General features: G+C 44.7%; 1 protein-coding gene across 1 annotated transcript in view; it reads left to right on the top strand.

Moving 5' to 3' along the window:
* The window catches only part of COL5A3 (collagen type V alpha 3 chain), a 35886-nt gene extending 22960 nt beyond the window's left edge, over positions 1-12926 (top strand). Inside the window, exons 39-67 of the mRNA XM_051971472.1 lie at positions 24-131; positions 317-406; positions 1002-1055; positions 1155-1262; positions 1536-1643; positions 1748-1801; positions 2004-2057; positions 2221-2328; positions 2432-2485; positions 2691-2744; positions 2919-2972; positions 3232-3285; positions 3604-3711; positions 4377-4430; positions 4666-4719; positions 5932-5985; positions 6397-6450; positions 6877-6984; positions 7311-7364; positions 7666-7719; positions 8149-8256; positions 8579-8632; positions 8736-8771; positions 8994-9047; positions 9550-9775; positions 9942-10054; positions 10868-10936; positions 11201-11437; positions 11848-12926. Of these exons, the coding sequence (XP_051827432.1) occupies positions 24-131; positions 317-406; positions 1002-1055; positions 1155-1262; positions 1536-1643; positions 1748-1801; positions 2004-2057; positions 2221-2328; positions 2432-2485; positions 2691-2744; positions 2919-2972; positions 3232-3285; positions 3604-3711; positions 4377-4430; positions 4666-4719; positions 5932-5985; positions 6397-6450; positions 6877-6984; positions 7311-7364; positions 7666-7719; positions 8149-8256; positions 8579-8632; positions 8736-8771; positions 8994-9047; positions 9550-9775; positions 9942-10054; positions 10868-10936; positions 11201-11437; positions 11848-11994 (2484 nt within the window). The 3' untranslated portion in view covers positions 11995-12926. The remainder of the gene's footprint in view (positions 1-23; positions 132-316; positions 407-1001; positions 1056-1154; positions 1263-1535; positions 1644-1747; positions 1802-2003; positions 2058-2220; positions 2329-2431; positions 2486-2690; positions 2745-2918; positions 2973-3231; positions 3286-3603; positions 3712-4376; positions 4431-4665; positions 4720-5931; positions 5986-6396; positions 6451-6876; positions 6985-7310; positions 7365-7665; positions 7720-8148; positions 8257-8578; positions 8633-8735; positions 8772-8993; positions 9048-9549; positions 9776-9941; positions 10055-10867; positions 10937-11200; positions 11438-11847) is intronic.
* Positions 12927-26895: the final 13969 nt, after the last annotated feature.

The raw sequence follows: 26895 nt of genomic DNA, 5'->3' as shown, positions 1-26895 counted from the left end.
GTCCTTCCCATTTTTTTCCTTAGGGGAAGACTGGTGAAACAGGGCCACTAGGTGAAAGGGGCCATCCAGGCCCTCCTGGGCCCCCTGGAGAACAAGGGCTTCCAGGACTTCTGGGAAAAGAAGGAGCTCAGGTAAGACACCCCCTGAGGCCCAGAATCCCCTCTTGAATCCCTCAGGGGTAAATCTCAATCCCTCAATTGTTGGGAAGGGGAATTTAGAATAGATCATAGCCCTCATTGTGGGGAAAGTGTGGGTATATGGGCCACAGTTCCTCTCAGCAGCTGGGATATAATGTTTCTGCCCCATGCTGTGACAGGGGGACCCTGGACCAGCTGGTCTCCCTGGGAAGGATGGCCCCCCTGGTCCCCGAGGCTTCCCAGGCCCTCGAGGAGCCCCTGGAGACACAGTGAGTATCAGCATCCTTCTTTCATTCTGTCACCTGTGTGCCCAGAGGGCACATTCAGGGGGGGGAGGGGATAGGAAGAAGTGGGGGGGCAGGCGGAAGGGGGGAGAAACAGAAGGAGCAGATTTAGGAGCTGCCCTCTGGGAGCTTACAGTCTGGAGGAGACAGACCCAGGCCCTGCCCTTAGTGTCTGGGGTTGGGGGATAGCAGGAAAGAAGCAGACTTAGATTCTTCCCCTCAGGGAGCTCACCTTCTAAGAGAAATAGAAGGAGAAACAGAAGGCACAGATTCCACACTTGTCCTCAGGGTGCTGTGGGAAAAGGGATTTGGAGAAAGGGGATCATTCACTTAAAAAGAGACAAAAGATTACATGGGATCCAACCAGCCAAGGGGTGAAGGTTCTAAGTGCTTTGAGGCCTTGGCAAGAGACATCTCAGCAGAACATAGGAAAAATATAATAAGGATAAAGCTTCAGCTGAATCTTGATTTGCAAAGTTGGTATAGAAGAGAGGGAAGGTGTGGGAGGGAATATCTCACATGAAGAATGACTGGAGAAATCTTACTTTGTATAATCTCAAATCTCCTTTCTTCTCCCAAGGGAACAACTGGCCTGAAGGGGGCCCAGGGTCCCCCTGGCCCTATTGGTGCCAATGTAAGTATAGCCTTGGTCTGGGTACTCTTGAGGGTTGGAGTTGGAGGATTGGGAAACTAACCCAACTGGACTCCTCTGCCCCTCTCCCATCTTCTGCAGGGTCCCCCCGGAGAACGAGGTCCTGTGGGCCCTGCTGGGGGCATTGGGTTGCCTGGTCAAGGGGGTGGACAAGGGCCTCTTGGTCCTGCTGGAGAGACAGGAGCAGCAGTAAGTAATGAAAACAATAATCCCAATAACCTAGACCTCCCCTGGCCTTTCAGGCCTTCAATACTATATAAGCTTTCATAGACAATTAACCCTTTAAGCTTTCCATTCATTCTTCCCAAATCCCTCCTCCTTTATTTGTCTGCTTTAATTTCCTCATGGTTCCTCCATATATCCTGAGGATTTGAGATCATTTTTTTCTCAACCTATTATCCCATTGGGAAGCAGGGGGCATGTGGCTCACTCAGAGCCCCTGGTGATATCCTCCCTTCTTAGGGGGAGCGTGGACCCCCTGGTCCCACAGGGAAAGACGGAATCCCAGGGCCTCCAGGCCCCCTAGGACCAGCTGGAGCTACAGGGCCGGTTGGGGAAGATGGAGATAAGGTGAGGAGGAAGAGGAAGAGAGAAAGGGCATTGGAGGGGAGGAAAAGAGGAGGTGGTAGGCTGGGCTGGGGGTAGGATTCCATTTCAGATTTTCTTTTTTCTAGGGGGAAATGGGTGCCCCAGGCCACAAGGGAAGCAAAGGTGACAAAGGGGAGCCGGTGAGTTGGGCTGGGGAGACTTTATGTGATGGCAGGGTCTAAGGAGGCGGTGAATGGGAGAGGGGAAATGAGAGGGAGGATATTGATCCAGAGGATCCCAGGTGGGAGAGATAGAAGAATTTCCTTGTTCTGGGCCCCACATCCTGAATCTGTGATAAAGTTCTCCCTACCTCCATACATTTCTGATTCTTTGTCTCTTCAGGGTCCCCCTGGGCCAACAGGGATCCAAGGTCCTGTCGGACACCCAGGGCTTCCAGTGAGTATCTTCCTGTCCCATCCCAGCTGCAGGGTTTGAGCAGGGAGGATCATGTGCCTCAACTTTGTTGTCATCCCCTTGCCAACTCTGATTAATGCTTTCTGAATTCTAACCCCCAATTCTGACTCCTGACTGCCAACTCTGGATCCGGATTCCCTTGTAGGGTGCGGATGGGGAACGAGGACGTCGGGGTCCACCAGGCCTCTTTGGGCAGAAGGGAGATGATGGTGTGAGGGGCTTCCCAGGAGGCATTGGTCCCCCTGGCCTACAGGTGAGTATACTTGCACAGCAGGGGGTGGGTTCCACCCATTCCAGAGGGATTTTCTCTTTTTGGTTGAAGTTCTCACCCCAACTGTAATGTCCTCCTTTGCCAGGGGATGCCAGGACCACCTGGAGAGAAGGGAGAGGTCGGAGATGTGGGCTCCATGGTATGTATGCTACCAAAGCACGAGCCATTCATTTGTACTGTTCCATCCTCAATATGAGAGTCAGTGAATCACAAGGATTATTTGGGAATTTCTTTGTGGTGGGGGTTCTGGGTTACTTGGGGAGTGATTTAGAAATCACTGTAGTACCTTGGAGATATTCTTCTCTGGGGCTCTTTGACTGTCCCCACTCCCCATTTCTTTGTAGGGTCCTCATGGTGCTCCAGGTCCCCGAGGACCTCAGGGCCCTAGTGGGTCAGAGGTAAGTGAATTTGTGCCTATAGACTCCATAGAGTGGGAGAAGGAATAGGTGATCTCTGAAGCAGGGGAGATTATCATTAAAAAAGACAAAGCCTCACAGCTCCTATATATTCCTAGTTTGTGGAAATATTCCTAAAAATCAGATTTCTTTCTATCTCTCCCCCATTCCCTCTAGGGATCTCCAGGGCTGCCTGGAGGCATTGGTCAACCAGGGGCTGTTGGAGAAAAAGTAAGTGAAAAGGGAAGGGGCTGGCAGGTGTGGAAACAAGGCCTTGGATAAGGTCTTATTTCAATTCTTCTCTGGGGAAGTGGGTTGTTTTTAGGCCTTTTCAATCCATACTGTCCCATTCCCCTTTCCCTTTTTGTCTCTCATATTCATCTTTTCTTCAAAGGGAACCTGGGGAAGTAAAGGACCCTGGTTACAACCCATACTGTTTCCCATTCCCCTTTCCCTTTCCCTTTTTGTCTCATACTAATTTTTTCTTCAGGGTGAAACTGGGGAAGTGGGGGACCCTGGGCCCCCAGGCAAGCCTGGCCCCGTGGTAAGTGTCTTAGCTTCTTACCTTTAGTTTCTTCCATTCCTATTCCCCCAATACTTGAGCCCAATGGTATTGTTCCCAGCCCAGTTCCCAGAGAGTTTAATCTTTGTTGAATCTTTTTAATCTGTTTAATCTTTGACTACTTGGAGTCCCAGGCCATGCTGACTCCTGACCCTTAGGCCATGGTGACCACTGATCCTTCTGTGTGATACCAAGCCATACAAATATCCCGGATACCTTGAACATTCTCAATTACCAATGATCCCTTATGCTCTTGGTAGTCCCAAATCACATTAACCCCTGATCACTATCTCTATAAAGGGACCCAAGGGAGAGTTTGGTGAAAAGGGTGACTCAGGACCAACAGGGGCTGCAGGGCCTCCAGGGAAGAAAGGACCTCCTGGTGAAGATGGAGCCAAAGGGAGTCTGGTGAGTTTGGGGGCTTGAGGGCAAGTGTAAGGGAGGGCTAATTGGAAGATCTCTCTCAGGTCTCATATCCCACCCCAAAACACAACTCTGCTACTATTGAAGCTTTGTTCTTCATCATTTTCAGTAACTCCCCCTCTATTTAAGGAGCCCCCTAGACTAATCCCCTCAAGGACAATCAAGGTTTATATATCTTCAGCTTCCATCAGCACAGTCTTGAACACTCAGGAGGTATCTGTGTGTGAAATGAATGAGTAAAACACTTAATGAGTAAATGCGTGAAAGAGTGAATGAAAGGAGTGAGTGAATGCATGAATGAGTATGGACAGTGAATGAGTAAATGAGTGAATAGATGAGTAAGTGAACGAATGGATGAGTGAATAAATGTCTGAGTGAATGAAAAAACTGCTTGAATTGAATGATGAGAGAATGAATGAAAGGGCAGGAGCTCTGGTTCTAATGCCCAATAGACACCTGTGTTTGGATGAGGGGTTTCTGACGCAGAATGTTTATGGGGACTTGGTCCCAGTGACCCCCATACTCTTAGAGTTCCAGACCCCCTGCTAAGTCTCTCCAAAATACACCCTCAGGAAAGACAAGTATTTAGCTCTCAGTGATATGCCGGTAGGAAGCGGGCAGTCTGTGATCTCCTATTCTTGGGATTACAGGGTCCCACAGGATTCCCCGGAGACCCTGGTCCCCCTGGAGACCCTGGTGTTGCTGTGAGTATGACCCTTACCCCTCTTCCGGGTCCTTCTGCTCAGATTCTCCTCCTATGTTTTCCTTGCTCTTCCTCCTCAGACTTAACTGGGTTGGAATCTATACTTCTCTCCACCACCCAGCAACCCTCCTTTCTTCATCCAGTTCCACCTCATTGTCAGTGTTAGAGTCTACTTGTGAATGCACCAGCTTTTATCTGTCATCACAGCCTCCTACTCTGTCTGTATCCTTCCCCAGGGCAAAGAAGGTGTCCAGGGAGTGAAAGGGGACCACGGGGATGTCGGGGCTCCGGTGAGTGAGAGGCTAAGCCTGGGAGTGGGATTGATGGGAAGAAAGTTGGGGAGATTTAGATAAACCTGGGGAGAATCCATGAGCTGCGAGGGATTGAAGGTCAGAGGTTGAAGGATACTAGGGATTGATGAATGAGGGTGGGGATTTAGATCTTAGGAAATGAAGGAGGTGAGGAGCCAGTGAGTAGTGAGGATAGAGCGGGTCTGAGAGTGAGGGAAGAACATATGGCAGGGTTCATAAGAAGAAGCCTAGAAAGCCTGGAACAGGAGGTGTTTCTGAGACAAGGGCAGGAACAATTCCCCACAGTTCAGTCATGGAGGGCAGGAGGTGGAACAGTATGGTATGGTGGGAAGAGCCCTGGATTGGAGACACTGATTGTAGTTTCACTTCTACCACTTCTATGTGATGTTGAGCAAGTTATTGAATCTCAATTTCTTCATCAGTAAACTAAGAATTGGACTAATTCCTTCCCAGTTCTAAACCATGATCCTAGTGCAATTCAATATATACCCATTAAGCAGGATATATAGAAATATGCATATAAATATTCACACATTAAGCAGAATATATAGAAATATGCAAATAAATATATGTAATATATATAAGCAGGATATATAGAAATATGCATATATACACATATTAAGCAGAATATATAAATAAATGCATGTAAATATACATACATATTTTATTACATATATTAAGCAAGATATAGAGATATAACTATATACATGTATACAAATACATGTGTGTTTATGTGTATGTATTTGCCAAGCACTGTTCTAAGAACTGGGTATACAAAAAGTGGCATCTGCCACTCAAAGAGTTTACAGTAAAAAGGGGGAGACAACATGCAAACAAATATATATATTATATATATGTATATGTATGTGTATATATAAAGAGAGAGAGAGAGTGTAAGAGAATAAATATGGAATGATTAAAAGAGGGAAAGCATTGGAATTAAAGGTGTTAGGGAAGGCTTACTGTGGAAGTTGGGACTTAAAGGAAGTCAGGGAGGTCATTGGTCAGAATGGAGGAGAGAGAACATCCCAGGCATAGGGGATTAATAGTAGGAGAAAATGCCTGAAGATAGGCATTGTTGGGCAGAGGGCACATATGGTTGATGGATCCTCAGGCGTGGAGAAAGAGAAGTAGTTAGGGAAGCAACTGGATATGGAGAATTCTCTCTCCTGACTAGAGATCTCTCTGCAGGGTCCTCCTGGTGCCTCTGGAGAACCTGGACCTCCAGGGCCTCCTGGGAAAAGAGTAAGTGACCCCCTATAATTGCCTTTGGCCTAAGGCTGTCCCTGTACCAGTCTGCCTCCCATGCTCCCCTACAGAGCCAACACTAAATCACTCAGCGTCAAAGATTACCATAGGCTCATCCAGGCTGACCCTTCTCTGAACAGAAATTTTCCCTTCAGTCTCCCTAATAAGTAGTTATCATCAGAGAAGTGATGAATTCAAGGTGCAAAATGAAAGACACATTTTGTACATGGTAGTGTGGGAATTTACTTTGCTATATTTTGCATTCTTGTTATGACAGTTTTCTTTTCTAATTAGTTCAGTTGGGGGTGGGAGGAGTGGGAAGGAGAGAAAATTAATACTTTTTTCATTGAAAAAAAAATAGATTTTTAGAAATAGTTACTCAGCCTTCCACATTGTTTCTTTTTCTAGGGACCTGTTGGCCGGATGGGTCAAGAGGGCAGAGAAGGAGAGAAGGGGGCCAAGGTAAGTCCCTCCCAATCTCTGTCAGTTTCCCCCTCAAAAAAGTCCTTCCTTCACACCCTGAATTCTTGGAATCATGCACTGATTATAGTCATCTTTTAGGCTGGGGTCCTCAAACTATGGCCTGCAGGTCAGATGCGGCAGCTGAGGACATTGATCCCCCTCACCCAGGGCTATGTAGTTTTTTTATTTAAAGGCCCACAAAACAAAGTTTTTGTTTTTACTATAGTCCGGCCTCCAACAGTCTGAGGGACAGTGAACTGGCCCCCTATTTAAAAAGTTTGAGGACCACTAGCTCTCAGACTGGAGGCCCTACCTCCTAAGTCCCCTGGTAGAAGGAACCAAAGTCACTTCTTTATGCAGTGTTTGGAAGATAGGAACAATTAATAAATGTATGACTGACTGATCCTGTGAATTCCCTCCTCCTAGGGTCAGCCTGGTCCTGATGGCCCCCCTGGAAGGACAGGCCCAGTGGGTCCAAGGGGCCCTCCTGGTCGACTTGGGGCTGAGGGCCTCCCAGGGATTCCTGGACCCTCGGTGAGTCTGGGGAAAGGGGCTATAGGAGGACAGAAAGACTGCAGTTCCCATTGGTAGGGGAGGGGGTAGGAGTGGGGAGGCTCTCATTCCTTTCTTTGTATGGGCCCGGGGGTGGAATGGCTGGTTGAGCACTCACAGCGGATAGTTAAGAAAGCTCCTATATCAGGGGTTTGGATCTTCCTTTATTGGACAAAGATGATGTCCCCAAGTGGGAGAGGAAGGAAAGGATTCCACATTGGGAAGTTAGACAGAGACCAGCACCCCATACACACACTCCTTACTCCTTATTCAGGGGCTCATACTTTGTACCACTTTTGGATTTTTAGGGTGAGCCAGGTCTTCTTGGCCCTCCTGGACAACTGGGTCCACCTGGGCCGCTGGTAAGCCCCTGTTTTCATCCTATCCTATCCCTGCTAGTCCCATTGACACTCATGGCCTCTGCCAACCAGTTATATTGATTGATCATGTACACTGAGTGTCATACTGACCGTCCTCAGTAATGAGATTTGGAACCACAAGAGTGTTGAGGAAGGGTGTCTGAACTCCCCCCTTTCTGGGCAGCCCTGGAAGCTCCACCCTAACCTCACCCCTCACCCCATCCCAGCTCTGGCTCAAGAAACAAACATGCTTTTGCCCCAAAGAATGTAATCACAAGACACTGACCCACCTTTCTCTCTACAGGGGCCCAGTGGTCTCCCTGGCCTTAAGGGAGATTCTGGCATCAAGGGGGAGAAGGTAATAGCACCCATGGTTCCCCTTTCAGTGCCTTCCCTAATCTTTCCCTCTCTTTCTCTATCGGTCTGTCTGTCTCTCTCTGTGTCTGTTTGTCTGTCTGTCTGTCTGTCTGTCTGTCTGTCTCTGTCTGTCTCTCTCTTTCTCTGTCTCTCTTGTCTCTCTCTCTCTCTCTCTCTCTCTCTCTCTCTCTCTCTCTCTCTCTCCCCCTCCCTCCCCTATCTCTTTCTCTCTCTTTTGGTCTTTCTCTGTCTTTCTCAGCTGTTGGGAGGAGAAGGACCAATCACTTTCATCCCCCATCCACTGCCCTCTCTCACTCAGGCCCTGGTGAAAGTGTCTCCTCTTTCCCCCAGGAATCTCACCTTGGGTCTCTGGGAGAAGCTTCCTTCTTTTCCTGGCCCTGAGATTCACTCCTAATCTTCTTCTCTCTAGGGTCATATTGGGTTAATTGGCCTTATTGGTCCCCCTGGAGAGCCTGGTGAGAAGGGAGACCAAGGAGTCCCAGGGGTACAAGGCACTCCAGGCCCTAAAGGAGAACCTGTGAGTGTCCCTGTTGAGTCAGCACTTTTGGGTGGGGGAGGGACTATCTCTGGGTTTGGGGGAAAAGGGTAAAATGTATTTATTTAAGGTGGTTGGGAAAAGATCTGTTCTGAGGAGTGGGGATGGGCATGGAGGAGGGTCTGTCCCTAAGAATTATGAGAATACAGGGAATATTGTGTCTGGAGGACCCATAAGAGAGCAAGGGCCCTGTTTTCTGGTAGAGAATAGTGGAATGGGGTAAGGGAAGGGGGAAGCCATAGATAATATTCAAAAATAGAATCTTAATCGTTAACTCTGATGTTCTCAATCTCTCTCCCATAAGGGTCTCCGAGGCCCTATAGGCCCTCTAGGACCCCGTGGGTCCCCAGGTTTGGCGGTGAGTATGGGGAGAAATATGCAGGGATATTTGAAAGTGGAGGTAACACTTAGATTAAGTTTGGCTGGAGACAATCCTTCATCTCTCTTCCCTTCTCTCACAGGGTCCGTTAGGGCAGAAAGGATCAAAAGGGTCACCAGTAAGTATTAGCATCCCCCATTCATCATAAGCCCCTTAACTTTAGAGAGCAGTCCAAACTTAGAAGATAGCCAGAGTCCACAGGAGACTCCAGCAATGTAGAGGAAGTCCTTTTCCCCAGACAGGAGCCTGCCCTTCCTCTCAAATGGGAAGTAGAAAGATGGGGGAGGATTCAGTCACTGGAAGCAGTCTTTCTTGGCTCCTAAGCCACTCTTCTCCACAGGGATCCATTGGCCCCCGGGGAGACACAGGAGCCCCAGGACCCCCCGGACCCCCGGTGAGTCACCTATACAAAGTAGGTTGAAGGGATGAGGGCTCAGATCTGAGGTTGGGAACCTGAGATATGGAAGTGGAAATGGAGCCTCCCATATTGCCAAGGATCCTGGCTTACTTGCCCCACCCCCAAAAGGTCCTTTATGGGGGAGGGAGGTGTGTGTGCACCTGACCCAAACCTATTGAAGGAAGAGAAAGGAACCCCTGAGTTCCACAGATCCTCCAAGTCAGCGCTGTGTCTGCCTGTGTGTCTGAGTCCAGGACCTATTGTACTTGTTCCTAAATCTCCCTCACCCCTCCCTTTTTCTCCATCTTGATCAGCGTGTTTCTTTATCCGGATTTCTGTCTCTTTTCCATTTGTCATGTTCTCTCCAAATTCATTTCTCTACTTGTTCCTTCCTCTGTCTCTACTCTTGAGTCTGTAGAGTCTTTCTCAGTCTTCCTCCCCATTTGTCTCTTCAGTCTCAGTTTCTCTCCATTTGCCATCTCTGTCTCCACCCTCCTAGGGCTCCCCAGCAGAGGTGGGGGAACTCCTGCCCCTGGGGGGGTCCCGGCAGCGGCGCTCAGCTGAGGGAGTCCCTGGGCCTAGTGAGAGTGGCCTGGAGGAGGTGTACGCCTCCCTCAGCTCCCTGAAGAGTGAAATAGATCAGCTGAGAAGTCCTCGGGGGACCCAGGAGAGCCCCGGCCTGGTGTGTAAGGAGCTTGGCCGGAGCCATCCCCACTTGCCTGATGGTAAGAAGACCCGGAGGGTTTTCAGCTTGATGTCCAATGCCAGAGGGAAAGGAGCAGAGTGCCAGGAGCAGGGAGGGCCCAGCCTAGCCTGAAGGATGGGAGTGGGTAGTGGATACCAGTGACTGATACCTCAAAGCCCCGACTCTTGCTCTGGTTTCTCTTTCAGGGGAATATTGGATTGATCCCAACCAAGGATGCTCAAGAGATGCTTTTAGAGTTTTCTGTAACTTCACAGCAGGAGGAGAGACGTGCATCTTTCCTGATAAGAAGTTTGAAGCAGTAAGTGGAAGTCTTGGGATGCTCCTTCCCTCTCTTTTCCCCTCCCCTCTTTCCTCCTCTCTGCCCCTCTTTTCTCTTTCCCTCCCCTCCCTTTCCCTCTTCTCCATTCTGTTACTCTTCCCTTCCTTCTCCTTCCCTCCCCTCTGCTCTCCTCCCTTCCTTTTCCTTCTCTCTCCTTCCTTCCCTTCACCTTTCCTCACCTCTCTTCCCTCTTTTTCCATCTTTGCTTTCCTCTCCTCTTTTTTATTCACTTTTTTATTCCTTCACTCTCTCTCCTTCCTCTCTTTTCATTCCCCTTCCCCTCCTCATGGGCTTTGGGAAACTATTTTGTTGGTCCTAATTCTCGAGGCCGTTTCCTCTCTGACTTGGTTTGATGTGATAAATGCTGACAAAGGGCTCCTACTGGCTCTACTTGACCTTCATATTAGCTCCTTAGAATTTCTTGGGGAAAAAAATAGGCTATTCTCTAGGAACCTTGACCCAAGTCAATGACTTCAGGAGTTCCTGGTCAGTGGGAGCTCAGGTGTTCAGACTACCCTAGTCACTGGTTATTCAAAATCTCCAGGCATGGGGATCTCAAACTCTAATCGGAGCTCATGGGGATCTCAAACTCTAATCGGAGCTCATGGGGATCTAAGGATTGTTGCCTGGGATGGTAGAAGGGGTTTATGGCTTTCGCCACACTCCCCTCCCTATGCCATCAGTCTTTCCAGCTTCCCTCGTGGATCAGACTACAGGGGACTTGGAGGGCAGGGGCAATGGCAAAAGATTGCATGTGACCTTCCTCAATCGATCATCTCACTTTAACCTTAGGTAAAGCTGGCTGCCTGGTCTAGGGAGAAGCCGGGGAACTGGTATAGCACATTTAAAAGAGGAAAGAAGGTAAGGAAGAAAGGAGCGGGGGAAAGGTCCAGGCTGGGGATGGGCAAAGGTAGGAGTGGAGGTAGGGAATAAGTTTCAGTGCGTAGGACAGAGCTGGGCATGGAGACCAGACTGGAGGAGGGTTGGGGCCTGGGATAAAGAAGGGAGTTAAGGCTGAGGATGGGGGGCTTGGGAAGGGAGTCCCAGCTGTGCAGCCAGATGTGGATTAGCAAGAAGCAGGACCAGGGGATTCCAATGAATGACATTTGATGCCCTGGCCCCCAGTTCTCCTATGTGGACTCAGATGGCAATGCAGTCCGTGTTGTGCAGCTGACCTTCTTGAAACTATTGAGTGCTAGTGCTCGACAGAGCTTCACCTACATCTGCCAGAATTCTGTGGCGTGGCTAGATGAGAGAGAGGGTGACTACAGTCGCTCCCTGCGATTCCTGGGGGCCGATGGGGAAGAACTGTCCCACAACCGCACCTCAGATGTCATCCAGGCCCACCACGATGGATGCAGGGTGAGGGGCTGGAGAGGCAGGGCTCTTGGGAGGGAGTCTGGAGAGAGGGGGATGGGGATTCCATAGGGGAGAGGAGGGAAGAATAAGGGACTGGGAACAAAAGGACCATGGGTTATGGGACTAGAGAAGGGTGAGGGAATGATGAACTCATATACTCACAAACATACACACTCCTTCCCTTCAGTGGGGGTGGGAATGATGGCGATCCATGAGATCCTTTCTACATTTCTCTTGGTTTCCCATCCAATGTATACATTTCCCCAATTCAGTTATGAGTTTTTGTGTACATACAGTCAGAGGACTTAGGTTCAAAACCCAGTTCTGTCCCTTACTAGTTATGGGACTTTGGGATTTTGGGCAGGGCCTCTCAGGTCACTTCCAGCTCTAACTCTCTGATCCCTGTCCCACAGCTCCGGAAGGGCCACTCTCAGACAGTCCTGGAGCTCCGGTCGTCCAAGGTGGGCCAGCTGCCCCTCAGGGATGTGGCTGCGTCGGACTTCGGGCAGACAAATCAAAAGTTTGGATTTGAGCTGGGCCCTGTCTGCTTCAGCGGTTGAACTTAAAGGGGGCAAGGAAAGCAGAGCCACCCCTGGATACAAATGTTGGGGGGGCGGCAAAGCAGAGACACTAGGGGAGAGCAAGCCAGAGCCATCCCCAGAAGAGATGGATGGATGGATGGATGGACAGACATCATGGTGCTGTGGCTGAGAAAACTATTTATCTTCCATGCCTGTGGCTGTGGAAGCCAGTGATTCACTGATGTACTTTGTCACTAACGCAAGCTTAACCTCCTGGTGTCTGGGTCCCTCTATCCCAAGGGCCCCGGCTCCTCCCTCCTAGCTTGGCACAGAAAAGGTCATGGTTTCCTCAATGGCCCCTGGTCCCCAGTTCCCACTTCTCCTTCACTGTGGGTTCCAGAGATTATAGCTCTTCCTGTCCAGGTGTGGGTGGGTCCTGAGCTACTCAGTAATGAACTTTTTACAGGGTTAAAAAAAAAAAAAACCCTCCAGACCTTTGGTGCTATGACCCTAACTTTAGTGAAGCACTGGACCCTTCAGATGGCCTCTCACTGCCCAGAGTGGGTCAGTGGCAAGGGCAGGCCAGCCCCTGGACAGATTGATAGGCGGGGTTTGGGAATGATGGTGATCCAAGAGCCCCCTCCCCTACCCAGTCCTCCCTGACTCCCAGTTCACTTACTCATTTCCTCCTCCCCAACTCAGGTCTGGCCTAGTAGGAACTGGCCTTCAGGAGGGTCTACTGTGGGTCTAAGGGAGAGATTCTCCAGATGGATAGGGGGAAGGGCTCACGTAACTCAAAGGCCCAGACCCAGCCTTTACCCACAAAGCGCCCCTCACTCCAGCTCTCCTCTGGCCTTTGGTGTCCTTGGTGCTGTTGGGGGTATGGGGGCAGCCGTGCAGATGCCCCCAATGGTGCTGCCTCCTTCCCTTGTTAATACAAATGTGTATTAAAAGGAAACATTGGAGTTTTATTTTGCCAATTTTCAGTCACCGCCCCAACTCCTTCCCTTTCCAGCTGGTTGCTAAGCAACACCTTTAGAGCTGGATTGCCAGCCTCCCCAGGCAGAGGCAGACAGGATGGGGAAGGGACCAGCACCCAAGTAGTCCTGTTGACATGCTTTGTCTTCAACCCCAGCTGCAGCAACAGCTCCAACCCACCAGGGTCAGCCTGGTTTGAGGAAGTAAGATCTGTGCAGTCTAGAAATAAATCAGGAAAGCTGGGAACTAGGTCAGGAAGATTTGCTCTCCCAGAGCTCAGGGCAGAGACCCAAGGAAACAGCTGCCTCCTTTCCAACAAAAAAATTAACCTACCTACTGAGACTGCAGATAGGGGCTAGTGTTGAAGAGGGTGTTGGAACACTGCCCCCTTCCCTTCTTTATCATTCTTTCGATCTCTATTTTTGGCCCTAACCCTGTCACTCGTTCTCCCAGTTCCCACACTATTCAATCTCTTTGTTTCTGTCCCTTCCTCTGTCCCCATCTCAGTCCCTCACTCTTACCCCCTTTTTCCCATTTTAATAGCTTTTTATGTTATTAGATACATGCAAAGATAGTTCTCAACATTCACTTTTGCAAAACCTTTTGTTCCAAATTTTTCTCTCTCCCTCTCCCCACTCCTCTTCCCTAGACAGCAAATAATCCAATATAGGTGAAATAAAAATCCGATCAAAAGGTGAGAGAAAAAAATGAGAAAAAATGCAAACAAACAACAAATATAAGGTGAAAATTCTATATTTAGTCTCCATAGTTCTCTCTGTGAATGCAAATGGCACTTCCATCGCAAATCTATTGGAATTGCCTTAGATTGCCTCATTGTTGAAAAGAGCCAAGTTTGTCACAGATGATCATCACACAATCTTGTTGCTGTGTACAATGTTCTCTTGGTTCTACTCACTTCATTTAGCAGCAGTTCATGTAAATCTTTGCAGGCTTTTTTGAAATCAGCCTGTTCATCATTTCTTACAGAACAATAATATTCCATTACATTTATATTCCACAACTTATTCAGCCATTCCCCAATAATGAGCATCCACTCAGGTTCCGGTTCCTTTCCACTACAAAAAGGGCTGCTACAAACATTTTTGCACATGTGGGTCTCCTTTTCCCTTTTTAATAATCTCTTTGGGATACAGACCCAGTAGAGATACTGCTGGATCAAAGGGTATGCACAAATTGATAGCTCTCTGGACGTCACTCTTACCCTTTAAAAATGTTTTAATATATTTTTCCCAGTTACAAGTAAAGATAACTTTCAATATTCATTTTTTATTTCCCTCCAATTACATGTAAAACAATTTTTAAAACTTTGAGTTCCAGATTCTCTACCTTCCTCCCTCTCCACCCTCCCTCATTGAGAAGGCACATGTGAAGCCTCACCCTTGTCTCTGTTTCTGACCTCCCCACTACTCACCATGGCACCTCCCATCCCCATCCCTTCTCTATCTTTCTCTCTGTTCTCAATTCTGTTCTTGTCACCTTTATCCCTTTCTCTTCACTATGTCTCTATCTTTTAGGCCCTGGTGCAATTTCTCTCTAGTCTCTGAGCAAGTTCAAACAACCTTAAAAGAGAAACCAGTTTAGAGTTCTTGGAGTTTAGATTTTATCCTAGGAACAATCAAGAGTACCAAAAGGTTCTTGAGTAAGAGTGTATTATCCCCAAACTGTATCTTGTAAAGATTATTTGGGGAATTCCATGGAAATGACTGAAAAAAAGAAAGCTGGAAAGCAGAGTAAAGAATGATTAAGCCAATGTTATAATAGCCTTGAGTTAATAAAAGGGGAAAAATGCAAGATACGTTTTGGAGGTAGAATGATAGGATGACAACTGAATGGATACTGGGAGTACAGGAGAATGAAAAGTTGAAAGTTGCCTTGTGAGTACAAACTTGGGTAATTGGAATGATGATGGCACCTTCAGCAAAAAAAGGGAATTTGGGAGTAGGGCAGGTTTGTGGGGGTAAGGGTAACAAAGTAAATGAGCTTCATCTTGGACATATTGAGTTTGAGATGTGTATGGGACACATTCAGAGGGAAATGCCCAGCAGAAACCTGATGATACAAAAATTGAGCTCTAAAGAAAAATTAGGGCCAGATATATGAATTATCTATGTCATCTATCTAGAGATAATAAATCCATGGCAACTGGTGAGGTCACTGAGAAAGTATAGGGAAACAAAGAGGGCTCAGGACAGAGCTTTGAATTATACTCATGCAAGGGCACAAATCATAGATAGATAACAATAAGCTACAAAAGATACTGAGGAATTACCAGGCAGATGAAGGGAAAGCAGGGAAAAAAACTGTCCTGAAATCAAGGGAGGAGAGAGAATCTTGGAGGACTGGATGATCAATATTGTTGCAAGTTGCAGAAAGGTCAAAAAAGATGAAGCTCAAAAACAAAGTTCCCAAATATAGCAATTATGAGAGTATTGCTAAGTCTGGAGGGAGCTGTGTCAACTAAGTGGTGAGGTTGGAAGCTAGATTAGGAGGAGATGAGAAGTGAGTGGGAGGTGATGAAGTGAAAGCAACAAATATACATAGCCTTTTCTAGGAGATTAGCTGTGAAAAGGAGGAAAATAGGATGATAGTTTGAGGGGGTGGTAGGGTCAAGTGAAGATTTCTGAAGGATGGGACAGATGAAGATATGTTTGGACATGGCTAAGAAAAAGCCAGATGACAATGAGGAATGAAAGATCAGAGAGAGAAATGGAGACAGGCAGACAGAAACAGAGAGAGATGGCTGGAGGGTTGCTCAAAGTGGCAACTTTCAGGAGAGAGAATGGCGGATAAGAAGAGGGTTTAGCCTTGCCAAGAAAAAGGGCCTCCCTTTTGTTAGGGAAGGAAGAAAAAACAGAGATTGCTGACATGTTTTAGAGATAGAGAATGAGGAAGAGGGGAAATTTAGAAAGATAACTTCTATTTTTTCAACAAAGTAAGAGGCAAAGTAAAATGTTGTTATAATGGGGTCTGAGATTTAGGAAACTTCAGAAGAAAAGAGTCACAGTAGGGAGTGAAAGTCTGGGAAGAATAAAATGATTGCTATTCAAAAGTAATATTAGATAATAAATTTCCAGTAGTCACAGTTAGGGCCTCTAGTAGCATTCAGTGAGAAGAGGCACGTATATCACATCGCATACAGGTGATGGTGAAATCAAGGGTATGAGCATCCCTGGGTGTGGCTGATGGAGTATAAAGAGTCCCACCTCATGAAAGTAGAGGAAGTTGATAACCTGGGAGATCAGGATGTTTGAGGTCATATTAACAGTCATGTTGAAGCCCCCCAAATATGAGGACAGGGGTTGAGATGGGGCCAAGTATTGAACTCTTAGAGAAAAGAGAATTATTAAAAAAAAACCCCAAAACATGACTTAGATTCTGGAGTTGTTTAGTGCTCCTCTTCACAACCCCATTTGGCAGAGATACTGCATACTTGGCAGAGATCTTTCTCCAACTTGTTTTATAGATGAGGAAACTGAGGCAAACAGGATTAACTGACTTACTTAGGGTCACACAGCTAGTAAGTGTCTAAGGCAAGATTTGAACTCAGGAAGATGTAGCCTAGCACTCTAGCCACTGTACCAACTAGTTGCCCTAGCTACCAGGTTCTGGTAAATACCTAAAGCAAAGGTCTGGATGAAATAGTAGAGAGGTATGGCAGACTTTAGCCAGCTTTCTTCTGCTCTTTCAATCAGTAAGTCAATTAGCAAACATTTACTAATGTTTTACCATGTGCCAGACTGTCACAAGTGCTAAGATGAAGTAAAACACTTCACCTTCCAAGGATATTCTCAAACTTCAAAAACTGGTTTTTCAAAGTAGGAAAAAATGTTGAATAATGGTAGTAGAAGGAAGGATTGACAATGAGGAATAAAAAAAGAGAATCTCTTTCTGTCTCTTCTCCTCCTCCTCCTCCTCTTCCTCCTCCTTCTCTTTTATCCATTCTTCTCTTCCCCCTCTACCTCCTTTTCTTCCTCAACCTGCTTCTCTCTTCTTTGAGCATTGTACTTGGCACATGTGTGCTAAATAAATGCTCATTTGATTAATTAGAATCATGGCCTTGTAAGTGTTGAGTGGTGGGGAAAGTAAACTCCCAACACTAGACATCCAGCACCAGAATGAGAGTGTTCAAGGATGTGGGCTTTTCTGGGGGAAAGATATATTATACTGATAGGAGGAACAAAGGGGGAGTTGTCTCAGGAGACCACTGTGGCCACATAAGAACTGCCTAGAGGCAGCTAGATGAAGCAGTGGATAGGCCCTAGAGCCAGGAAGACCTGAGTTCAAATATGGCCTCAGACATTTGACACTTCCTAGCTGCATGACTCTAGGCAAGTCACTTAACCTCAACTGCCTCACAAAAAATCCAAAACAAAAAAAGAAATCACTAAACAATGTAGATTTTCAAAACATACACAGAAGCTGAAAGAAAGGTCAGGTGTCTAGGAATGATACAAAAATGTATCCCTTTTTCTTTTACAAATAATGTCAGGAGCTCTAAAGCAAAATGGAGTTAAAGTTGTTAAGGAATAAGAATAAGTTGTGTTAACTATTCTATTAGTTTTAAAATACTGAGTCCTTTGGCTAGTTGGTAATACTAAACACTTCAGTGGGAGTTCATGAGCTATGGTTTGAATAAGTGCTGACCCACCAAGTGCCTCTGTGTGAGTAATATTGAAGATATGAAAATGCCATATGATAATCAACGAAAACACCTGAGAATTTTTAGTTTGACAAGATGACTTATGGAGGACACAATTTTGTCTTCAAGTTTTTGAAGGGCTGTGATGTGTAAAAGGGATTAGATTGGTTCTGGTTGGCTCCAGGAATAATGGGTACAAGTTAAAGAAATACCAATTTAGGTCCAGGCTAAATTCAGTCAAGGTTATCCAGAAGTGGCATTTTCCCACAGGTCATAGTAGGTCTCTCTTTTAGAGATCTTAAAGCAATGACTAGATAACTATTTGTTGGTAATGTTGCTGAGGGAATTCCCAAACAATGGTACCAATTGAGTTTCTATCCATCTCCATATTTTTTTGATTTGGTGAATTGTGAACTTGAGAGGCTGAAAATTGATATAGGTTATGATAGAAAGGGAGGAGTAGAAGATGACTCTGAAGTTTGAGCCTGAATTGCTGGGAGGTTAATGATATTATCCTGGACTGTGACTCAATACATCCCTACTTCCCCAGTATATTATATTAGGTACTCAATAGGTCACTACCCATTTAAACCCTAGCTCATGATCCTCTACTGATGAGTTTAGTATTACCAACTAGTCAAAAGGCACAATGGTTCAAAATAAAAAGCAAAGCCAATAAGATAACAAAAAAAGATTTTCTCTATCCACATTCCATAGGCAGAAGTTTAACTGTCCTATATAGGACACACAATTCTGTGAGTTGAGAGAGTCAGGTTGTCTGTACACACAAAGAGAACATGTGATCAGGCAACATTCATGGAGGATATATGGAAAGGAAAAAGTAGTCAGGGAAAAACTAATTAATTTTAAAAGCACTTATTAAATACTCACTATATTTCTAAAAAACTATGTTAAGCATTTAGAGTACATATAGTAAAGTAAGACAGTTTTTGCTTATAAGGAGTTCCCCTTTTAATGGTAGAAACAAAACATATGGGATGTTTCAGCTAGGAAAGGCACATTGGTCCTTAGGGTACAAAGCATATAGTGATGCACAGTCTTTAGTCTCATTTCCACTGATAAAAACACACCTATTGAACCACTGGGTGGCCCCAAGGACTTTAGTTGAGAGGTATCTCTCTTCTCTCTCTCTCTCTCTCTCTCTCTCTCTCTCTCTCTCTCTCTCTCTCTCTCTCTCTCTCTCTCTCTCCCCTCCCATCCTCTCTCTGTGTGTGTGTGTGTGTGTATATATATATATATATATATAAAATCTGTGTGTATGTTTCTCTCCCAAACAATTCCACTTGCCCAATCATCAGCCCGCTAGTGATGGGCACAGAAGCTGTAAACTATTCCATTTTTTATCTGGGTTGCTTTACCCCTCCTCATTCCCAGGGGCTCCTCAAAGTAATGCTCCTTATTAGTAATGCTGCAGCTCAGAACTCCTGAGTTCAAGTGATCCACCAGCCAATGCCTAGTACCCAATTATCTCTTCTTATATCATCGAGCTATTCTCTGTTGCTTTCTGATGGCTCATGACTCATCCTGATCAGACTCATCCTGGTCTTCAATATATGCATGTGTACATGCATATATGCACAAAAAGTTTGTAAATAACTCCTATTACATATTATGGTACAAATTTACACTCCCAATGATCTCAATCATACAGGGAACCAGGGAGCAAGTTGGGGTTACAAGATGAGTTGGGAAGACCTCTATGGAGTATATTATATCAATTGCTTGCAACCCTTATGTCTTAAAGACTGATAGGGACAGAATAATTAAAGGTAAAGATGGACAAGAGAACAAGATTCTCAATAGATGACTCTCAACTCAGTCTATTGTTTGCCAACTGTCAATTAAGACATAGCACCAACGAGAAGTTCCTTTGAGCAAGAGAGAAATCAGAGATGCTGTTCTTCCTACCTCCTGCCTACCACTTCCTAACCCTTCCTTGCATACCCAGGAGTTATCTTGCTTACTTCATAATGACCTCTAATCCTGGGAAAAGGGAAGAGCTGGAAAGGAACTGAGATCATAATCCTTTTCACTCCTTTTACAGACATACATTTTATAACCTCCCTCTCCCTCAAAGCTCTAGGCTTACAAGGACTGGAGTTGATCTTAAGGGACCTTGCTCAAAATAGTGATATTCTCTTTGGATCATTGGCCCCATCAAGTGTTTGCTGCAAGAAAATCTCTAAATATAGGTCATGTCTGGATTTCCCAAAATATAAGTAAAAAAAGTCCCCAGGTACTGTATAAGCATTCAAGGTAAATATTGGATATCAGTCATAGCACAACATTTATTTCACCCCATAAATAATACAAAGGATTCACCAGAACCCATGAACAAGTATAGAAAACCACTTAAAACACTCATAGCACTGCCCCCCAGAAGGAACTGAACTCAAAGGTGCCAGCAGGGAAATACTCCACATTTTGCTGAAACCCTAGTATTTTAACAGTTTCTTACCAGAGTTCCCTCTAAACTTGTTCTTCCCCTCTATGGATATTAATTCTCTCCATAACGTAAAAGACACTTTGGAACTGCTGAACAGACAGCACCAACCACTTTCCTGTTGGACCTATGTTAATCAACTATCACCTACACTGATTAAATATTTCATTGTTATTGTGGTGAGTTAATGACAACATCTAGATCTTTCTCTCTAAAAAGTGTGATATTCAAGAAATCCCATTCTTTTTCTAGAACTTTTATCCCTAAACTCTAGAACTTGAGCTTCTCATAATGTAAACCACAGAACCAACATTTCTAAGAATTTTTTTCTCTGAAAAAAAGCTAGATTCAAGGAACAAGTTGTTTAGGAAATCAAAATCACTTACATAAAAGGTTGGGGTTCAAGAATGTTGTCCCCTTTTAGGCCAAGTAGATAAGAATATGTCTACTTTTGCCATGTGCTTCTGCAAAGACTACAGGATACATTGCCCTAGCTGTTGCCATCTCTTGAGTTGAAATCTACTCTCAGGTTTACAATCTTAGACTTGTTTTCAGAAACAAACAAAAAAGAGAAAGGGACCAGGACATTGAGATGGAGGGCTCCCTTCTAAAGCCATGTTAGCCACTATATCCAGCTTGCCATGTGCTTCTGCTGCAAGTTGCTATAAACTGTTCCTGTTTGGGGATGTGAAGAAAGGACTTTGGAATAAAGACACAGAAAAGTCAAAATAAACAAAAGCAATGTATAATCCATCCTCCCAAGGCCCATCCAACTCAGTCATCCTAAGGGCATCCCAAGGTACTGAAAACCAATCAAGAGTGGTCTTTGATCTCTTTAACAAGATGCCAATGAAATTGTCTATAATAGGAAAGAGATATGCTCATCAGATTGGGATTGGGTGAATTTCCCATGATTAACTTCTCTTTGCACAAATGAAAATATTGATCCCCAGAGAGGTTAAGAGAATATTTGAAAGTCATAAGAAAACAAATAGCAGATCTCATACATCACAATGACAGTTAGGGCTGATGACTAGCTTAGGGAAGATGGATGATGGGAAAAATACAAACAAATCGTGTGAGGTAGAGGGAGAGAGGAGGAGGCCCCAGACCACAAGCCTGTGTCAGAGGGAAGGGTTCCCAATGGAAAGCTTTTGAGCTATTCTAAGATTCAGGGAATCTTATTCTCATACCCTCACTTCCCCCACATACATACATATATTAGTGGTTTGGTTTCTGGGAATTGGAGGAGGGCTGGAATACCCAAGTCAGGTAACATGTCCTGTTTTATCTTTTATAGGAGGGGAGAAAGAAGGACTAAAAAGAATCTCTGTGTGGGCAAGGGAACTGTGAGGAAGGATGCCTGGGCCTAGAGAAGGGCAACAGAAGTTTTATCTCATGAAGGAGGGAAAAGAGATATGGGAGTTTATGGAGATTAATGAATATTTTAACAAGAAAACTTTAATTAGCAAAAAAGCCCTTGAAAGAATTTTTTAATGCCCTTAATAAATTAAAAGGCTAATTGTTTGAGGTGTGAGGAGGGAGCTCTCCAGCCTCTGAGAGCTCTGGGTATTTACTTCCCTAATTGCCAACACCAACTCAGCTAATGAGAAAAACCTCAGCTGATCTGCATATGCCATGCCATAATTAATTACTCCACATATGGATCAGGAGAGCAATTACCAAACCGGCTGCTCCAGGCCACTTGGGGAGGGGGCTGTAGGATCAGCCCAGGAGGCTGGGGAGGGACCTGGCTCAGCATAGACACAACACACTCACTCACATTCAGTATCTCACTGTGCACAGCTAAGCAGACATGTATGTCTACTCTGTATCTCATACACATGGAGACACAGACACTGATACATAGTTTTTCACCCAAAGACACTGTTGCAAAAATACACCCCCTGCTTTCAGATTTGGAGCCACAAACACTCCTAGATATTCAGGCATTTCTGATGTCATATACCTATATTCTAACACTTCTTCAGTAGCATGAATCCCCCACAGATATTTAAACACTTATCTAACGCAATGTCACAAATACATACAATGTGATGATACAAACACAGGTACATCCAATGTTATGAACGTTCAGATATCTGGATACATGTACACACAGATACACACACCCACTTGTGCATGAGCACTCTCATGTGCATGTCCTGTCCCCCCCCCCCAATTATTCTTGAACTTCTGGGCTCCTTGACAAGGGTAGGAGGAACCTTTAGGGGGAAAAGGAAAGGAAAGAAGGGGGAGCAAGAGCAGACAGAAGGAAGCTAGGAGCCAGGTTTCTGTTGATCACAAAGTCTCCGTGTCAGCATTTGGAAGGTCATTCAGTCCCCCTCCCCCCAATTCTAAGTAGGGTCAACTTCACTCTCACAAGATTCAAGGCTCATCAGAAACTGGAAAGTCAGATGCTGTCCAGGCCCTGGTGCGACCCAACCCAGCCTTGTCAGCCCACATCCTGTCTCTGTCCCTAGGCTCCCAGGCGCTTAATGGAAACCACATGTCTTTGGCCTTATTGAAATCTCTAAGCCCACAGTGTCCTGTCAATACTGCCCCCCCCCCCCAGCCTCACCACAACTTCCGTTCTCACAAACTTATTCCCAGCCTCTTTTGGTCTCTGTGACTATAGACATGTACACCAGGGTGTGTATATGTGACCATGTGTGACTGTCTATGCCCAGTCTGTATAGTGGATGCATCTGTGTTTGTATGTGGAGGGGGATAGCTGAGTAATGTGGCCAGAAGAAGGCAGGGAAATAAAATAGAAACAGAACCGAGCTTGTATTTGAAAGAACTGGAGTCGAGATCTGGCCCTGTTGCATATGTGCTATGTGTGATCAGTTTTAGTCTCTTCATCTATAAAATGGTCAAGATATTTGCAGTGTCTGAGATCTCACCAGCTTATTGTGAAGCTCAAATGAAATATGGACACAAAGTACTTTGTAAGCTTTAAAATGCTAGAGCTAACTAGCACTTATATAGTGCTTTAAGGTTTGTGAAATACTCTCTACATGTGTTACCTCATTCAAAATAACCCTCATGAGAAAACTGAGATTGGCCAAAGTTAAATGTCTGGTAAATGTCTGAAGTTGTTTTAAAACTCAGGTCTCCCTGATTCTAGGCTTAGCACTCTATATACTAATATCTATCTAGCTCTACCAATATAATGTTATGCAGTAAGCTATTATTGTATTAATATGAGCCATTCTTATTATGTGTATATACAGAGTTGTAGTGCCTACTATAAGCCTACTATAATATAAAGGAAACAATGTTGAAGTGAATTAAAAGACTAGGCTTAAAATTTTAGCTCTGCCATTAGAAATTCCCTTTCTCTACCCTGCCCCCTTAGGCTCAGTTTCCTCTTCTGCAAAATGGGAATATTATTTCTATTGCCTCACAAGTCTCTTATAAGGATCAGTGAAATAATAGATAAAAGTAACATGTTCTGCACACATATAAGCCATCCTTGCTGATATAGACAAATACATATGCAGGGAAATCACCAGCAGGGTTTCTATGAAACAGAAGGTTTTGTTTGTTTGTTTGTTTGTTAAATAAACTTTGTTGAAGTCTTTTGCTTTTACATCAACTGAATTTCCCCTGTACCTTTCCATTACATTCTAGTATATCCTGTTCTATTCTATAAGTACCTACTGTATTTACAACTTTGTGCTGGATGCTAAGGAAAGAGATGGTAACAAGCATTTATTAAGGGTCTACTGTGTGCCAAGTGCTCTACAAGTAGTATCTCATTTGATTCTCACAAAAATCTTGGGAGGTCAGTGTTACTGTTATTCCCATTTTACAAGAAGAAACTGAAGCAGGTAGAGGCCAAGTGACTTGCTCACTTTCATTCAATTGGGAAGAACCTAAAGCTGGATTTGAATTCAGGTGTTCCTGACTCCAGGTCCAGCTCTCTATCTACTATACTATATCATATAAAAATGAAAGAAAGACATAAAGAAGTGTAAAGAACCCAATAGCACCCCAAGTTTATGAGATAACATCCTCTTAGTTCATTATCTTTGCTTCTTGCCATCTGACTCCCTTGGTTCCTAAAGCTAGGGATTGGGAGAGCAGAGAGACAAAGTCGCTATGATACCATGGGATCACTACAAAGGTTAAAATCCCCTTTTTTTTGGAGGATAAGGGTATTTTCTGCTGCAACTCAAAGGAAGGAAAGGCACACCAATAATGACCTCCCTATACTGGTTTCCTTTCTTTGCTCCAGACCCTTGTGGGGATCCTGAACCACATCCATACTGAGATTATGTTGTGAAATAGAAAAATGCTCCAGAGCAGAGATTACCCCCTTATGTGTTCATCTCTGGATTACCAATGTGGTATGAGGAAAAGATCCTGGTAGAAAAGCCAGAGAAGTTTCAGTCAGGAGAAAAATGAAGTCTCCCAGTGCAATCATCCTGACATCTACTACTCATATCCATTTTCCAAAATGCAATTTATTAAACATCTGCCATGTACATGGTCTTGTGCTCAGCACTGGGAATAGAAAGAGGAAAAGTAATAACTTTTCCTCTAAAAACATTGAGGTCTTCTAATGGGAATTATAAATGAACCAATAAATATGATACAAAGTAGAATGGAATGGGGAAAGGAGAGAATCAGCTGGGCTCCAGGGAAATGTGCAGAGAGACAAAAAGCACTTTCATCTGAGGGGATCAGCAAAGGCTTCATGGAGGAGACAGCTTAGTCTTGAAGAAAGAGGATTTTTTGTTGGGTAGTTATAAAGGGGGTGTGAGTTCTAGATGTGAGAAATGGCCTGAACCAATGCAAAAAAGTTGGAGATGGTATAAGTTTTGAAAAACAATAATCCTACTTGACTAGGATATAGATGTATGAAAGAAAAGTCCTGTGAATTATGTATGGAAAAAAGATTGTGGAGGGTTTTAAATGGCAGACTAAGAAGGAAGAAAACTCTTCATCTTGGATACTCTGAGAGGCTGTGTCTTAGGAACAAGACAATACACAAATAAGTAATTTCTTATGAGTCAGCACATTGTAGTAGATAGAGCACTAGATTTGGAGTGAGGAAGACCCAGATTTAAATCCTACCTTAGATGTTTACTAGCTGTGGCAAGTAACCCAACCCCTCTAGGTCTTAGTTTCCTCATCTGTAAGATTAAGGAGATGGACTCAATGACCTCTAAAATCCCTTCCAACTAGAAGATCCTGTGATTCAATAGCTCTCCTGCCAATGTCCATCCTTAAGTTCTTGCATTTGGACCCCAAAAGGGAAAGAGTCTCTGGGGCACATTTGAGAGAGTGGAAAATTATTTCAGCCTGAATAGGGAGACTGTCTGTCTGGAAATAGGTCATGATGGATGCACATGAGGGCTCTTAGTCCTCTGCTCCTGCCTGGGACATCAGGATTCCTTGGACCTGAATGAAAAGGCAGCTAGCTAGAGCAGCAATGCTTTCCACAGGGGCAGGAATCCAAGATACTCCAAGATGATTCACCCACAGCAGCTAATGACTTTGACCTGGCAGGCTGTCTGGATTCTGAGAGAGCCTCCATTCTCAGTGATTATAGAGCCCCAGCTGTTCTCCCTTGGCCAGGTGGGTAGGGTTGTTTGGTTCTGGGAGTTTGATATATATCACACACACACACACACACACACACACACACACACACACACACACACACACAATTTGCCCCCCTAAGAGGTTCCCTCCCACAAAGAGATTCTACTTTGAACCCATAAGGGGTCCAAATTTATAGGAGTGTAGGTTAGGGCAGGGAAAGAGAGACGAACTTAAAGAAAGGAGTCAGACTTTCCCTCCCACTCTTTGACTCATTATGCCCCCACCCTAGAGTAAAACTCTAGGGAAAATCTCCAAAGGTTGGGTATGGCTCATATCTGTGGTTTCCCCACAAGAGATTAACAAAATCCCTTCTAGTAAAGGCATTCAATGTATAAAATATATAGGACAACTATTTAATTCTTTCATTAGAAAAATAAATGCTGAAAACACAAAAGAATAAATACTTCCTAACAAATGCTTAAAACATAAAATCTATCACCGTCATTATAATCATCTTGACAGTTAAAGGTACTTTGTGAACTTGCTAAATAGATACTTCTTTTTATTCTTAGACCAATACCACTCATGCAACCCACAAAGTCTAGATCATCTGCTATTGAATTGCCATTGAGAACTAGTGCAATCCTCTCCAAGAAGTGGTGGAGATAACCCACTTCTAGACAACCTGCATCTGACTCAGGAACCTTCCATTTCTTGGATCCATGATGTCACTGATAAAACTGGAAACTTATTTTGATCAAGATTGCAATTCAATGATCTACTTTGGAAAGAAAACACAAAGAAAAGGAAGGCCATTCAGCTGAGGTCTGATCTCATGCTCACTTAGGCAAAAACATGTTCTCGTCATGTACTTAAGCTAAGGCCTTTCATTGCTGCTGGGAAGAAAGGGAAAGGAATTCTTCCTTCCCTTCTAGTAGTCCAAGAAAGAGAGAATATTGGTGAAGGGAATCTTTCTCCTTCATTTTGTTATAACTTATCAAGGGGGTGACTCTTCCTGGCTCACTCATCCATCACCTTCCATACTGACTACACACAAACCTCACTCAGAGGGAACAGAGAATCATTCAGGACACATTCTTTCTCAAGGAGTCAGAGTAAATATCCCTTAGAAAGGATTCATGGGACATGCTCAGCAACATGAGAAGTATTCCAGTTTTCCCCGCCCCCACCACTACATTTTTATAACCTGATGCTTTCTAAAATCCCACTCCCTTCTTGCCACATACCCTCTTTTGTAATAGGAAAAAATAGTTAAGTATAA

Source organism: Antechinus flavipes, chromosome 1 (genome assembly GCF_016432865.1).
Source record: "Antechinus flavipes isolate AdamAnt ecotype Samford, QLD, Australia chromosome 1, AdamAnt_v2, whole genome shotgun sequence".
Classification (NCBI taxonomy): Eukaryota; Metazoa; Chordata; class Mammalia; order Dasyuromorphia; family Dasyuridae; genus Antechinus; species Antechinus flavipes.
The sequence above is the reverse complement of the archived record's forward strand: the minus strand, read 5'-3'. Positions and strand labels throughout refer to the sequence as shown.